Genomic DNA, 15,680 nt, shown 5'->3' with positions numbered 1-15,680 from the left:
TGTCACATGATCCTTCAGAAATCATTCTAATATGATGATTTGATGCTCAAGAAATTTTTCATTATTATCAATGTTGAAAACATCTATTTAAATGTTTATTTCAGGATTATTTGATTTATAGAAAGTTCAAAAGAACAGCATTTATCTGAAATAGAAAGCTAACACTATCATTAAAAAGTTTGGGGTCAGTAAGAATTTTTGGGGAAAGAAATAAAATAAATCAATACTTTATTCATCAAGGATGCATTAAATTGATCAAAAGTTACAGTAAAGACATTTATAATGTTACAAAAGATTCTATTTCAAATAAATGCTGTTCATTTGAACTGTCTATTAATCAAAGAATCAACATTGATAATAATAATGAATGTTTGAGCATCAAATCATCATATTAGAATGATTTCTGAAGGATCATGTGACACTGAAGACTGGAGTAATGATGCTGAAAATTCAGCTTTGATCACAGGAATAAATGACATTTTAAAGTACATTAAAATAGAAAATATAACTTTATTACTGTTGTTGTTTTTTTGTATTTTTAATCAAATAAATGCAGCCTTGGTGAGCAGAAGAGACTTCTTTTAAAAAACATTAAAAATCCAAAACTTTTGACTGGATTGGTTTCATTCATGCTGGAAACATAAAAACAAGTGACTCACAATCTGTGAGATTTGTGGGTAATCCGGTTGGATGAGCCTGTGGAAGAGCAGCCGGGCCGTGTTAATGTCCACACCTGAGCACTTACTGCTAGTGCTGTAGTGATCCGGACTGCTGCAAAACACAACACTCATTAGAGAAACCATAACTGTATATACACACTGTACACGATGTGTTTCGCATGTATAGCATCTAGTTACCTTCCAGACAGAAAACTTCCATTGAGACAACTCGCTGAAGAGAACACAAGATCAATCTCACTGCAAGAGACGCCAAAGACACAACATTAGTATGATCCGTGATCCGGACGGACCAGGCCTCACGGTTCGGCACGCATGTGATTCACGGATTAACTGCTAAGTTTAACCATCATATAGTGAAAGTTTAGCATTTGGATGTGTTTTGTCTTGCCAATTTACACATTCAAACTCATTTTAAATGCGGAAGAAGAGGTGAAAATCGGGATTTGCGCGTTATCTGTGACTCAAACACCGAATTGATTCCTCTTTCGCATTTCCTTGCCCTTGAACGGACACATAAACACAATCTTATGTCAAAATACCCGACTCAATACATCATACATCACTAGATTTAGATCTACATATATTGTACCCCGTCTCGGCAAGAATTCTCTCGGATCTGTCATAACTGAATAGTTGAGAAAGAAACCGGATGTTTGTTAGTTTATTCGGTGATTAGTCTTAAAGTGACAGCAGCCTAATATTCCTGCTGTTGTCCGTGTCATTAATGTTAATAAAACAACAAATACAGCTTTAACAAAGATGAACCTATATTTAATTTCTACAGTGAACAAATAGTGTTATTTTACATTTAGGCCTGTAGTTTCTGAAATTTATTTCTTTTAATTTCTGTACCTGAAATCTATGGAAGCTTGTTTCCGCCACTGAATAATAAATAAATAAATAATAATAATAGCGACTTTTTATCTCACAATTCTGACTTTTTTTCTCACAATTGCGATATATCAAGTCAGAATTGTGACTTTTTTTCTCAGAATTGTGAGAAAGTCGCAATTCTGAGAAATAAAGTCGCAATAGCGAGATATAAAGTTGCAATTCTGAGAAATAAAGTCGCAATTCTGAGAAATAAAGTCGCAATTGTGAGATATAAAGTCAGAATTGTGACTTTTTTTCTCAGAATTGTGAGAAAGTCGCAATTGTGAGAAATAAAGTCGCAATAGCGAGATATAAAGTTGCAATTCTGAGAAATAAAGTCGCAATTCTGAGAAATAAAGTCGCAATAGCGAGATATAAAGTTGCAATTCTGAGAAATAAAGTCGCAATTCTGAGAAATAAAGTCGCAATTGCGAGATATAAAGTTGCAATTCTGAGAAATAAAGTCGCAATTCTGAGAAATAAAGTTGCAACTGCGAGAAATAAAGTCGCAATTCTGAGAAATAAAGTCGCAATTGCGAGATATAGGGCCCTATTTTAACGATCTGAAACGCAAGTGTCAAGCGCAAAGCGCAAGTAACTTTGTGGGCGGATCTCGGCGCTGTTGCTATTTTCCCGGCGGGATAAATGACTCTTGCGCCAGGCGCAAATCTAAAATGGGTTGGTCTGAAGTAGCTTCATTATTCATAGGTGTGGTTTGGGAGTAACGTGAAATAAACCAATCAGAACGACATCTCACATTCCCTTTAAGAGAAGACGCACTTTTTCCATAGCGGATTGCTATTGTAACGGCGGATTTGCCAGGCGCGCGCCAGGAGCGGTTCACAGCCGAGGAGAGCAACGCTCTCGTCACGGCCGTAAAAGAGAGAAGTTACATTGAATGGAGAAACCCACCCAAATTAACTTCGGTTAAACAGGCGTATGATAATTTGGGTAAATGTGTAAGCTAGATGTATGCTTTTATAATAAATTGTCTATCTATCTATCTATCTATCTATCTATCTATCTATCTATCTATCTATCTATCGTAATAATGTATGATTTGCAAAAATGAAAACTGCTGCTTCTGTGTAGATGAGAGAATCAAAGTGTATGCGCGTTGTGCACACGCTACATTGATTATGGCCAAGCATGCGCCCTTAAAATAGCATATGAATAACATGCGCAACGCGCCACTGACTTTAAACTATTTTTTCCTGGTTAGTGGCGCAATTGTTTTCTAAACCTGCAAAATAGCATGAAGGAACGTTTGCGCCGGAACACGCCTCCTCTTTGCGCTGAACCGCCCCCGGGAGCGCAAGTGTATTTCCTAACTTACCGACGTGCTTCTGTGGAGGGAAAAGTCCGCTTTGCGCGGGTGCAAAATAGGAATGATACATGCGTCGGTGTACAAAGTCACTTGCGCTGGGTGCAAGATAGGGCCCATAAAGTCGCAATTCTGAGAAATAAAATCGCAATTGCGAGAAATAAAGTCGCAATTCTGAGAAATAAAGTCGCAATTGCGAGATATAAAGTTGCAATTCTGAGAAATAAAGTCGCAATTGCGAGATATAAAGTCGCAATTCTGAGAAATAAAGTCGCAATTGCGAGAAATAAAGTCGCAATTCTGAGAAATAAAGTCGCAATTGCGAGATATAAAGTCGCAATTCTGAGAAATAAAGTCGCAATTGCGAGATATAAAGTCGCAATTCTGAGAAATAAAGTCGCAATTGCGAGATATAAAGTCGCAATTCTGAGAAATAAAGTCGCAATTGCGAGAAATAAAGTCGCAATTCTGAGAAATAAAGTCGCAATTGCGAGATATAAAGTCGCAATTCTGAGAAATAAAGTCGCAATTGCGAGATATAAAGTCAGAATTGCATGATATAAAGTCGCAATTGCGTGTTATAAAGTCAGAATTGTGAGATATAAAAGTCTGTCTTTTTTTCCTTAGAATTGGACTTTATATCTCACAATTGCGAGTTTACATCTCACAACTCTGAGAAAAGATGTCAGAATTGCGAGATATAAACTCGCAATTGTGAGATAATTATCTTTTAATCGCAATTATCTTTTAAAATGTTTTATTTTGTGGCGGAAACAAGCTTCCTTAGAAATCTACTGTTAGACTTTGTAACTTGTAATTTGTGTATTTTTTCCTATTTTATTACTGACTGTTCACTTGTCTTTAATAATGTTTGAACTTTATCAGGTAGGCTAGTAGTTTCTGCTGTGGTATCGAAGTACTTCTAGTGAGCTTTCAGTAAAAAATGAAAAGCAGAGTTACATTTACCCCCCATATATATATATATATTTTTTTTTTTTTTTGATCCGAAAAACGATAAGATCCGTGGCTCAAAATCCGTAAATGATCCGGACCGTGAGGTTAGTGATCCGTCGCACTAGTTCAGACAGCTTCATGAAGTTTTCTGATTTTGAAAAAGCAGTTAAAGCAGTACTTGGTGATTTCTGGTGACAGTCTCCCATGACCGTGATTGAGCCATTTCTGGATGATGTCAGCACTGAGCGTGTAGATCTGTCCGTCAGGTCTGGTTATTCTCACATCCAGCGGAGGGCTGTCGTCCTTCAGGAATAAAGCAGAGTCATTTAAACGGGAACATCAGCAAATGGCCAGTCACTACAAAAGGCAACTGTGCAAACTAACACATACTGCACATTTTTTAAATACATTTGACAGTTTTGGACGCTGACGTGTCATGTGACCATGCAAAACAGGATTCATGTGACACGAAATATCAAAACATCCAGATAAATACAGTATCATTAAATAAATACAAATTAGACAGCTGTTCCGGTTTCATTCTGGTACCATAATAACGAGGAACATTTAATAATAAAATTTAAAAATATTTATTTCGCACTTTTCACAATCCAATCCAATCTTAATACATGTGTCGTCAGCTTGACCCTTGACCTCTGCTCATACCTGAGATAAAGCATAGGGAGCGAAGCTCTGGTCTCCTCCAGCGTAGATCCTCTTCACACAGTAACTCTGTTCCGCCTCTGAAATACACAGCCCTGTCAAATCTGAAACATCACCACATGGTTTTCTTGGGGTGCGTCTCAATCAACTCCGTGAATCAGAATATCGAGTCACAGTATACACACATTGGTTCACTGATGAGTGAACGAGTCATTATCACGTACAATAGAGGTTATGTGCGTGACGTCACTGTCGGCCGGAGTGACTGCGGTCACACACACTGAGTGGCAGAAACACTGAGTGGCAGAAACACTGAGCGACATCGTTGCAGAGAAAAACACACAAAACATCTAAAACGGGAAAGAGCTTTGAGATTGACTGTATTAATAGATTTGACAAGAAATCTGAGGTGTGTTTTTACAGACTGATGAAAGCTACAGAACAGAGAAGCTGCAAATCATAGAAATAACTGGATCCAGGCAGAGAAAGCGGGATTTGCAGTTATCATTTTGTGTCAATATGCAGAATTTAGGAGTAAAATCATACACTATATCGCATCTTAAAGTCGCATCTCTTCAGCCAGGCATTCATATAATCCTACAGTTCAAACTACAATCCGGCCTCTAGCTCATAAATGCCAGAGGAGAACTGGCCCCCGACTGAGCCTGGGTTCTCCCAAGGTTTTTTTTCTCCATTAGGTCACCTGATGGAGTTTTAGGACACCATTAGGTCACTTGATGGAGTTTTAGGACACCATTAGGTCACCTGATGGAGTTTTAGGACACCATTAGGTCACTTGATGGAGTTTTAGGACACCATTAGGTCACCTGATGGAGTTTTAGGACACCATTAGGTCACTTGATGGAGTTTTAGGACACCATTAGGTCACCTGATGGAGTTTTAGGACACCATTAGGTCACTTGATGGAGTTTTTCGGTTCCTTGCCACTGTTGCCTTTGGCTTGCTCAGTTGGGGATATTTTGGGGATATTTAATTTAATTTTATCAATCAATAAATTCCTCTTGAAACAAACTTTGTTGTATTATTTTAATTTAATACTGTGAAGCTGCTTTGATACAATCTGTATTGTGAAAAGCGCTATACAAATAAACTTGACTTGACTATATATTGTATGACAACTCATCAATTAAATATTTACCATTGTATATTCTGCATAATTTGGACGTTTTTAAATAAACACTGACAATAAACTATACAAGTTTTAAAGCTGGACGATATGATGATATAACATTGATATAAGTGATTACCCGGATTTAGATCTACATATATTGTATTTATATAAAGTGTTCACAAGCAAATTTGTTTTATGTATTTCCCCGGCGTCGAAATCAGGCTCATATAAACATCAGGAAACAGGATTCCTGCTGTATGTCAATATCCACGGATCACTGGATCTTCGGTAAGTTGTAAGAAACACTATATCGAGTTCAACCTTTAGTTTAAACTGATAATCGTTCGTTTTACTCGCGTTTTCGCAGTTTCCCCATTAAATCCAGTCACACAGCAGCTCTTCTGCCACTCAGTCCGGCTGAGGGAGTGTGTTCCCGCGGGAAAGTGACGTCAATGCATACTCTCTATACTACAATGCAACTTAACTGTGTTTCCCCTTTTCCACCAGGATGGTTTGTATCCTGGAGACAGAGCCGGTTTGCAGCCAGGAGAAGAAACAGTGCCTTAATGCAGCTACGTGTTGCTTTCCTGACTATAACTCATCTAAAATAAAATAAAATAGTGAGAGTCTCGTTGTGTTTTGCAGGGAGTGCTGGACTTCTGTTTTGCTGTTCACAGTACCGGGAGTGATTCTAGTGTACCGGCAGCTTGCATAAATCATAATATTTACCAATCTGGAGATATATTGAAAATGAAACCATTGATTCAGTCGCACTCTCGCACTGGGTCTCTCTCGCGTTCTCAGTTTTATATATTTAGATATAAAGAGCAAAGGTATTACATTGCTAAACGAGACTGTCATAGACAGCGACAGCATTTCTCTACCCCGGGCTCCATTCGAGACCAGAACTGATCTGTCCAACCTGGTATCCCGTTTCTGCAGTAGAAATGTGCAGAATGATTTGTGAACGGACTCTGGGAACCCGAACTGTGTCGGTGGAAAAGGGGAGATATTAACTTACATTTAGAGTACATTTACATTTATGTATTTGACATATGCGTTACAACTTACATTGCATTCATGGGATACATTTTTTTTTAAATCTGCTTACACAACCCATAATCTTGGGAGTTGCTAGAGCCACGCTCCACTGTTTAGGAATTACTAGAAGCCGGCACAAAAACATACATGTTCAATATGCACCATATTTTTTCAGGCAACTAAATAAGCCATTTAGACTAAGTATTTTATCTGTTAAACAGAGTTATTTGGTTTATTGACTTTAAAGGGGTGGTTGATTATGATTTCACTTTTCTAACTTTAGTTAGTGTGTAATGTTGCTGTTAGAGCATAAACAACATCTGCAAAGTTACGACGCTCAAAGTTCAAAGCAAAGGGAGAATTTGCTTTAACAGAAATAGCTTTTTAAGGACTACAACAAACAGCTGGTAGGGACTACAATGAGCTTCTTCACGGGTTAGTGACATCACAAACCCTAACATTTACATAAACCCCGCCCCCTGGAACACAATTTTTTTATTATAATGACAGAATATGCTAATCAATGACTAGAAGATAGTTAACTCCACATCAGCTACATAAATTCATCAACTAACCATTCAGAAATGTCCTGTTGCTCTACATGTTGTCACTTCTTCTTGAGTCTCTCCATCTTAGTCCGTCTCCGGTTTGAATATAAAAGGCTAAAAGTTTTTTCAATTTTCAGTGCGTGTGTGTGTGAGGTAATCAGAGCTGCTAAAACATGAGCTCTTGTAGCTCCGCCCGCTGTGCCGGAAGCAGCAGCTCATTTGCATTTAAAGGGACACACACAAAAACTGTGCGTTTTTGCTCACCCTCAAAAAGTGACCATTTTATAAAAAATATGAAAAGGGCATTATAGGACCCCTTTAACATAAATAAACTGCATGAGATGCATTGTGTTATGCATGGTGGTATGGTGACCAAAGTCAGTACCACTGGATGCATTTGAGAAATACTGGGAAGGACATCTGTCTGAGAAAGGAATTCTGTTGAAAGACTTCATGTAAACAAAGTCAACCCACCGATATCCATAGGCACGGGATCAGAATGGGCTCGCCAGCAGCCTTTCACAGGAGCGGGACTGATCCGGTTGTAGGTCGAGCGCGTCCCGAGCTGTCCGTTTCCCCCGAGACCAAACGACTCAATCTTTCCTGATGAAGGGACGAACGCCAAAGTGTGCTGCCTTACATACAGGCGAAGACAAAAGCAATTCATGTTCTTCATGATTAAAAAATACATCCCGTAACACTTTACAATAAGGTTCATTAGTTAATGTATTAACTAACATGAACTATCAATGAGCAATACATTTGTTACAGTATTTATTCATCTTTGTTAATGTTAGTTAATAAAAATACAGCTGTTCATTGTTTGTTCATGTTTGTTCACAGTGCATTAACTAATGTTAACAAATACAACCTTTGATTTTAATAAATGTATTAGTAAATGTTGAAATTAAAATGAACTAAGATTAATAAATGCTGAAGAAATATTGTTCATTATTAGTTCATGTTAATTAATGAGCCTTATTGTAAAGTGTTACCATACATCCTTATAAAGAAGCTTATTGGTTGTCGGTCTCAAGCTTTTCATATAGAAAACGTAGACAGACATTGAGCTCAAATGAAACAATGATTGTTTATGGATTGTTTGATACTTACCTACCACAAGCGATCTGTGCAACCACATTCCCCATCAGTTCAAACACCTTCCTGGGGTTCACCTCATGGTTTGTGGTGTTGTGTCCCAGCTGACCGTACCCACCAGCTCCAAATGTAAACACACCTCCCTCCTACAATAAAAATCAATAATTACTCATCATATAGCCTAAACCAATATGCAGTAATATAGCAAATATTGCCACAAAATGTGACTCTTATCATCCAGCTTTTTACATAAAGTTGGATAAGCATGTCCAACTTTATCTGCAAACATACTCATGTAAAGCGATATATGCTATATAGCAAAAATATCAACTTTTTTGTTGTTGTTGCTTGTATCGTTGCAAAATGTAAACTATATTATCGCCCAGTTCTAATCTGCTAAATGCAACTATAAGGCATGAAGATATTAAGGGAGCTTTAACACTTGAAAGTGAGTGACACACACACACACACAAACAGATGCACACCAAAAGTGCTAGTGTGAATATATTATAAACATTAAAGGGATAGTTCACTTTGAAATTAAATTTTGGTATGTTTTAGCTTACCTCAAGGGCATCCAAGATGTAGGTGTCTTTTTTTCAGCAGTAGTTTCAATTTTGATATTTTTAGGTCAAACCGTTCTTGTCTGTCAGTCATATAATGCAGGTCTATGGTCACGGTCTCAAAGAGCATGCACAGAGTCCAAATTAAAACAATTCCCCGTCGTCCAAATTAAACAATTCCCCATCGTAAGTACACATTGATGGCCTAAGACACGAAACGAGCGGTTTGTGTGAGAAAACGAACAGTATTTACATCGTTTTTACATCTTGGATGCCCTTGAGGTAAGCTAAAACATACCAAAAATTAATTTCAAAGTAAACTATCCCTTTAACATCATCATTTTCTGTAAATCTGCATTGAAACAATGTGTGGTATGAAAAGTGCAATACAAATAAATGTAATTCCTTCTTCTGAATGTACAGCATTTAATTAGGGATGCACCGAAATTTCGGCAGACGAAAATGGCATTTTTGGTTCCCGAAGGGCGCGCATGTACACAAAGAGGTACGTTTCACAAATTGATTCCTCTTTGAATCTCCATGTGCGCTTGAACGGACACATACACACAAAATTATGTCAAAACACCCGTCTCTGCAAGTATTCTCGTAAACACAGTCGGTTATGTCTTAAGTGAACATAAAGAGTTGAGAAAGAAATCGGATGTGTATCATTATATTGGATCAGTGCATTCAGCCTTAAAGTGACAGAAGCCTATAAATACCTGCTGCTAAGTCATTATCCAACAAAAACACAGCTTTAACAAAGATTAATCTATATTTAATTTATACAGTGAACTATAGTGTTATTTACATTAAGCCCAATTATTACATATCTGTACCTGAATACACTACAGTTAGACCTTACTTTATTTGTAACTTTGTTATACTGTGTTAATCTATGCTTGTAATTAGTGTATTTGATCTTAACCCCCCCAGCATGATTAAAATGGTTGAATTTCATTTTTAAAAAGTCTAATATTAATACAATTATACCTAAATAAGCTAACCTAAAATAAGAAATAAATAATTTTGGTTCCACTTTATTTTAAGGTGTCTTTGTTACACTGTTATTATACATTTAAGTACCGAGTAATATTAGTTAACTACATATACACTAGATGGTTAGGACTAGGTTTGGTTTGGTTTAGGGTTAGTTGCATGTAATTATGCATAATTTATAGTTATTACTATAGTAACTGCATGCAATGTGTAACAAAGACACTGTAAAATAAAGTGTTACCATAATAAAATAATAAAAAAAGCATTTTCGGTCTCGGTTTCGGCTCAGAATGTTCATTTCAGTGCATCCCTACATTTAACATGTCATTATAAATTATAATGTTGCCTTTTAAGCCCTTAAAATAAGCACCAAATCCTGTAAAATCAGTCCACACCTTTGTTAGTGCTGCCGTGTGGTCCTCTCCACAGCATATGTAAACCACCCGTTGGGACCTGAGAGTCTTCAGCAAGGCAGGGAAATTGCGATCTGAGGAACACCACATACTCCACTATAAAATCATTAAACCAGAGAAAGCTCAACTGAATGTCTGAGGTGTTTGCTTTACCATCATTATCGCTGAGGCCCAGCTGGCCGAACTTGTTTCGCCCCCAGCCAAAAACGGCCCCAGAGAGCGTGAGCCCGAAGCTGTGAGCGCCTCCTGCAGATATCTGGGCAAACGGGACGCCCTGCAAAGACTGAATGACTTGTGGGGTGGAAACACCCGCTCCCTGCATCCCGAGACCCAGCTGTCCATATTTATTTTGGCCCCAGGAGAATATCTGACCTCCTTGAGCGACAATTTGGGGAATAATGACGCATAATTAGGGTAATTTTCAGGCGTGACAATCAGGGGCCATATTTATCAAGCCTCACAAGAACACTGATAAGAATGGACTTAAAGAGTAAAAAAATATTCTTGACTCAAAGCTGCGCTTAAAAGATATTTATCAAGCATCTCAGTCGTAATTTAAGTGAAGTGTAGGACTAAATCTTAAGTGTCAGTCTTATAGATGATTCACAACACTTTGCTGTGCCACAAACGGGATTTTGGTTGACGACATTGGCATGGACCAAATCACTGAATAGATTTCCTTATTTAAGAATGTTCTCAGATGAATTCACATTGAATGGTGTACTTCTCGAACTGTCTTAAAAAACTGGTTGAGTAAGACAGTCCCTCCAGAAAAACGCGATTATGCGATCGCATAATTCAATGCATAATCAGCCAAAGTCCGCATATTTATGAGGGGGCCGCACTTTCGCCGCATAAATTGCAGATTTCCGCGCATGATTTCATAATCCCCGCATTTTCGTTGCAAAAAAGTCATATATCTTAGCAGAAAGTTGAAAAATGTTGCGTTTACGTCACACAAGAGCAGCCATTTCCCCCTGTTGCCATGGGAACGTTATGAAGTGACGTTATTACAGTTATAAGTATATTAGTAGTATGTACATTTACGTTACAGTAAGAGATTGCACTTTGTGCATTGGAAGCACTTATTTTAACAGAAGATGTACTGTATGTTGTGTATAGCTAACGTTACCTCTGTAAAACAGGAAGCACACATTTTTTATATTTCATTTATTAATTTTTACAGAAGTTGTAGCATATTCCTAAAGCTACAGAACTTGTTTGCCTCATCAATGTTTTGTAAGTTTGAGCCATGTGTTTATTAAGGTCTGAAATAAAACAAGATGAGAACTTAAATATTCCCAGCACTTTCTGTGATGTATTATATCATAGGAAGTAATAAGAAATGACTCTTTACATTAAGGTAGTAGCCTAGTGAGAACAGGGTGTTGGGGGGAAATCGCATCGCATAAATATCCCGCATATTCCATCGCATTTTTTTAAGAAAACGTGCCGCATAATCAAGGATTTTTGCCCGCAACAATCACAAAAAAACTCCGCATTTTTCTGTAAGGACTGGTAAGAGGTATTCTTAGCTTTAAGAGATTTGATAACTTGCTTTTATACTTAAGTTTGAAAAGTATTAGTAAATTTCATGAATTCTCAGCACTTGAGACTAAAATGGCACTTTGAGAAGCTTGATAAATAAGGGCCCAGGTTTATAACTATAGTAAGAATCAAACCTCTGGCTAAAGCAAGGGAATGCCAAAATCCACAGGCCACCTGGGTAATGTGAACCTCTGACAAACTCTTGACAGTTCTGAGGAGAGAGAACGGAAACACAGTGTTATGACATGAAGGTCATGGACTGTAATCGTCACATTTGTCTATAGAAGTTTTTCAGTACGGCACCCATTACTGAGGCATTTTATACTGTGAGAGGTGAAGATGTTGTACCTGGGCACACGGAGGCAATCTTCAATATTTGAAAGGCCGAGCTGTCCATCCGAACCCAAACCCCACGCAAACACTTGTCCTTTATCATTCAGAGCCAGAGTATGAGATTCACCGCACGACACGGCCACAATGTTCTGAGCATCCAGAGACACTACCTGTTCTAGAGAGAGGGTGTAAACATCAGGAAGGCTGAGTCAATTATACTGATGCACTATATATAAAACTGGCCAATATATTGTGTATATAAAGCAAAATTCATATTTGAACGGCATAATCTGTATAATACAACATTCTTAATGTTCCTTAAAGTCTCCCTGTGGTGTAAATCCAGCGTTTAATGTTGTTTATGTGCCTATGTGGTGTTTTTAATCTGCTTTAAGACAAACCATGTGTAAGTTCATAAGTCGACAGCATTGCTGAGTATTTCCTCCTTAAAACTGCAGTGAACCAAAGACAGTCTCAAAAACACGCTTTGTTTCTGACGTCACAAACTACCTTGTAACCAATCAGATCAACGTGTGATCGTCAACCAGTGGATCTCTGAGCTGAGTGAGTGAGTGGAGGCGGGGCTCATTTGCATATTCATAGAATCGCGTATACTAAATGAGGCAAGGGTGTCGAGTTACATTCAAGATATTTTAAGGCTATTTTGAGGATATGTCATTTTGTTTGGTGATCAAAAGATGAGTTTAAAGGGATAAAATTATTGGCTAATTTTATTTGAGTGTATTTGCTGTTTTTTTACTGTATTATAATATGCTTTATCCTCTGGCATGTGAAACAGTGATGCTAATAAAGGGACCATCAGTTTCAGTGTAACATATTTCTTGATGTTTGAGGTCACTGACTTAGAGGTCATGTGACTTCTAAGGAAATGACAGTTGCCGATGTCACACTGACCGACTAATCTGCATTTCTGTGGAATGGTATTATGTTACCAAATCCCTCAGATTGATTTCAGCAGATGTTATGAAAGTACAGGCTGTTTCATTGATATAACCTAATATAACCCAGGGTTCCCGAGCAGGAACACAGGTGCATGAATGTGATGTACTACGATTCAAAATGTTTGGGTTCAGTACGATTATTATTTGTTTTTTTAAATAAATAAATAAATTTATTCTGGAAGGATTCATTTAATGGATGAAAAGTGGCAGTAAAAATATTTATAACGATGATAATAATCAGAAATATTTCCTGAGCATCAAATCATTTCTGAAGGATCATGTGACACTGAAGACTGGAGTAATGATGCTGAAAATTCAGCTTATGATCACAGGAATAAATTAGACTTTACTATATATCCACATAGAAAACAGCCGTTTTAAATTTTAATAATATTTCACATTATTACTTTTTTTACTGTATTTTTGTTCACAGAAATGCAGCCTTGGTGAGCAGAAGAGACTTCTTCCACAAAAATTATAAAATCTTACAGATCCCAAACATTTGAATGGTCGTTTAGATAAAATGGGACAAATTAAAACAATGAAACACTGATCTAATGTAGTCAAAACCTACTTTACTTGAAACTTTACTAGGGTGAGGCTTGATCCAGCAAGAAATGTTTGGATCAAGAAAAGTGGGTGTTTCATGCTAGAATGAAGAAATAATTAGGTAATAATTATTACCTTATTTTTCTTTTTGTAAAATAATAGGGACTGATGACATCAGCCACGGTGATTCACAGTGAATCGTTGAGATTAAAGATCAAGACGTCCAATTAAAAGGCATTACATTATAATGCTAGCAGACCGTCTTTGTGGCCAAACCTGGTTTCTTGCGTCCTTTGTCGTGTCCCAGCTGACCCAGGTCATTACACCCGCATGTGTAAACCGTCCCGTCCTCCAGCAGGAACACACTGTGACGTCTGCCACATCCCACATCTCTCACACGCTTGCCCTCGAAGAACTCACACTTCCTCGGCTCCAGCACGATCTCCTCATCAATCCCACCTAAACCGAGCTGCCCGTACGAGGCATTTCCCCAGCATAGCATGACGACGGGCCCGTGTGCCCGCTCTCTTCCGCAGGCGGAGACCTGTAGGTTTGATAGGTTCACACACACACAGACACACACACACACACACACACACACACACACACACACACACACACACACACACACACACACACACACACACACACACACACACACACACACACACACACGCACACACGCACACACGCACACACGCACACACGCACACGCACACGCACACACACACCTGTCAGGTGAAAGCAAAACTAAACTCTAAAAAGCATCTGTAACAAGAGGCACTTCATTAAACAAAGATCTTTTTTAATGATACATACAGGAAATAAAATAAATATAATAATGGAAAATACAAAATGGGATGTAATGATGAAAATAAAAATAGAAATAATCAGTTACATGAAAGCAATGCACTAAAAATGTACAAAATTACATTATATTTGTACTTTAACAAATACTCTAAAACACTTTTTATATAAGTAACTGACTATACTTATAGTATCTATAATTACCAAATTACTAGGTCACAAAACTAACTAGTAGCCTTCTAGTATAGCCGTCACAGTTTAAATGAAAGCATACATATATTATAAATACTATACTATAAGCATATGATCTAAACCCCATTTTCTATATGCAACTCACTATACTTTGGTTAGTAAATTTAAGTAAAGGGTGTAAATTGGTGTATTTTTGCATTATTTAAAATGGTATGCCTTGATTTTTCTTTTTTGATTGTGATTTACTGGAGGTAGGACCTAATAAGCACCAGGGCTTCTACCTATCCCTTTCCCAACAAGGGTTGTGTATTATGTTTACATTTTGTTTTGTTTATTTTGTTATACTTTTTCTTGTTTGAATATTTTATTTATGCGTTTCCTTCTTCTTTTAATAGTTCGAAATAAAGATTTTCATATCATATCATAGTTATAGTATCTATAATTAGTAGTTATAGTATCTGTAACTAGAGGCACTTCATTAAAACAACGTTCTTTTTTAATTATACATATACAGGGAAAATAAAAATAGAAAATAGAAATAATCATTTACATGAAAGCAATATAGTAAAATATCTAAACAAATACTATATAACCATATACTCTAAACCACATTTTCTATAAGTAACTGACTATACGTAGAGTATCTATAATTACCTGTTTGATTTGCAATCACTAGGTTAACAAACTAACTAGTAGCTTGCTAGTATATCTGTCGCAGTTTGTTAGATGGAAATGAAAGAATGCAGATTAGACCCGCCCTGCGGAGAATATTCCACAGAAATCTCTCTAGAAAGTTCACTTTGCGGGAGGTGTGTGTGTGTGTGTGTGTACATAAACAATTCTTGCATAACACAGCTTACAGTTGAAGTCTATAATTGGATGCATTAAAATGGACACTGGCACTTTAAGAACGTAAAGACACATTGTAACTTGTCTAGACTAAATGACAACAAATGTAACAATGTATCGAATTTTAAACTGCAGACCACGTGATTCACGTG

General features: G+C 37.3%; 1 protein-coding gene and 2 long non-coding RNA genes across 5 annotated transcripts in view; 2 read left to right on the top strand and 1 right to left on the bottom strand.

The window, feature by feature from the left end:
• LOC309486277 overlaps positions 1-13,646 on the top strand; it is a 75,591-nt gene extending 61,945 nt beyond the window's left edge. The window contains exon 2 of the long non-coding RNA XR_014201443.1: positions 12,730-13,646. This is a non-coding gene — a long non-coding RNA (uncharacterized lncRNA). The remainder of the gene's footprint in view (positions 1-12,729) is intronic.
• The window catches only part of LOC309486272, a 233,032-nt gene that overhangs the window by 188,231 nt on the left and 29,121 nt on the right, over positions 1-15,680 (top strand). The gene's annotated exons all lie outside the window — the stretch shown is intronic.
• Positions 1-15,680, bottom strand: part of herc4 (HECT and RLD domain containing E3 ubiquitin protein ligase 4) — a 32,388-nt gene that overhangs the window by 16,230 nt on the left and 478 nt on the right. Inside the window, exons 2-12 of one of the 3 annotated variants that reach the window (XM_082153296.1) lie at positions 13,957-14,224; positions 12,185-12,344; positions 11,971-12,047; positions 10,442-10,663; positions 10,271-10,362; positions 8,329-8,459; positions 7,690-7,850; positions 4,498-4,598; positions 4,010-4,134; positions 858-917; positions 660-771 (exon numbers count right to left, since the gene is read on the bottom strand). In XM_082153296.1, coding sequence (XP_082009422.1) covers positions 660-771; positions 858-917; positions 4,010-4,134; positions 4,498-4,598; positions 7,690-7,850; positions 8,329-8,459; positions 10,271-10,362; positions 10,442-10,663; positions 11,971-12,047; positions 12,185-12,344; positions 13,957-14,182 — 1,467 coding nt within the window. In that variant the 5' untranslated portion in view covers positions 14,183-14,224. The remainder of the gene's footprint in view (positions 1-659; positions 772-857; positions 918-4,009; positions 4,135-4,497; positions 4,599-7,689; positions 7,851-8,328; positions 8,460-10,270; positions 10,363-10,441; positions 10,664-11,970; positions 12,048-12,184; positions 12,345-13,956; positions 14,225-15,680) is intronic. The other 2 variants (XM_082153297.1, XM_082153298.1) reach the window with 2 other exon arrangements.

Source organism: Leuciscus leuciscus (assembly GCF_965113295.1).
Source record: "Leuciscus leuciscus genome assembly, chromosome: 22".
NCBI lineage: Eukaryota > Metazoa > Chordata > Actinopteri > Cypriniformes > Leuciscidae > Leuciscus > Leuciscus leuciscus.
This window is presented reverse-complemented; position numbering and strand designations above follow the sequence as displayed.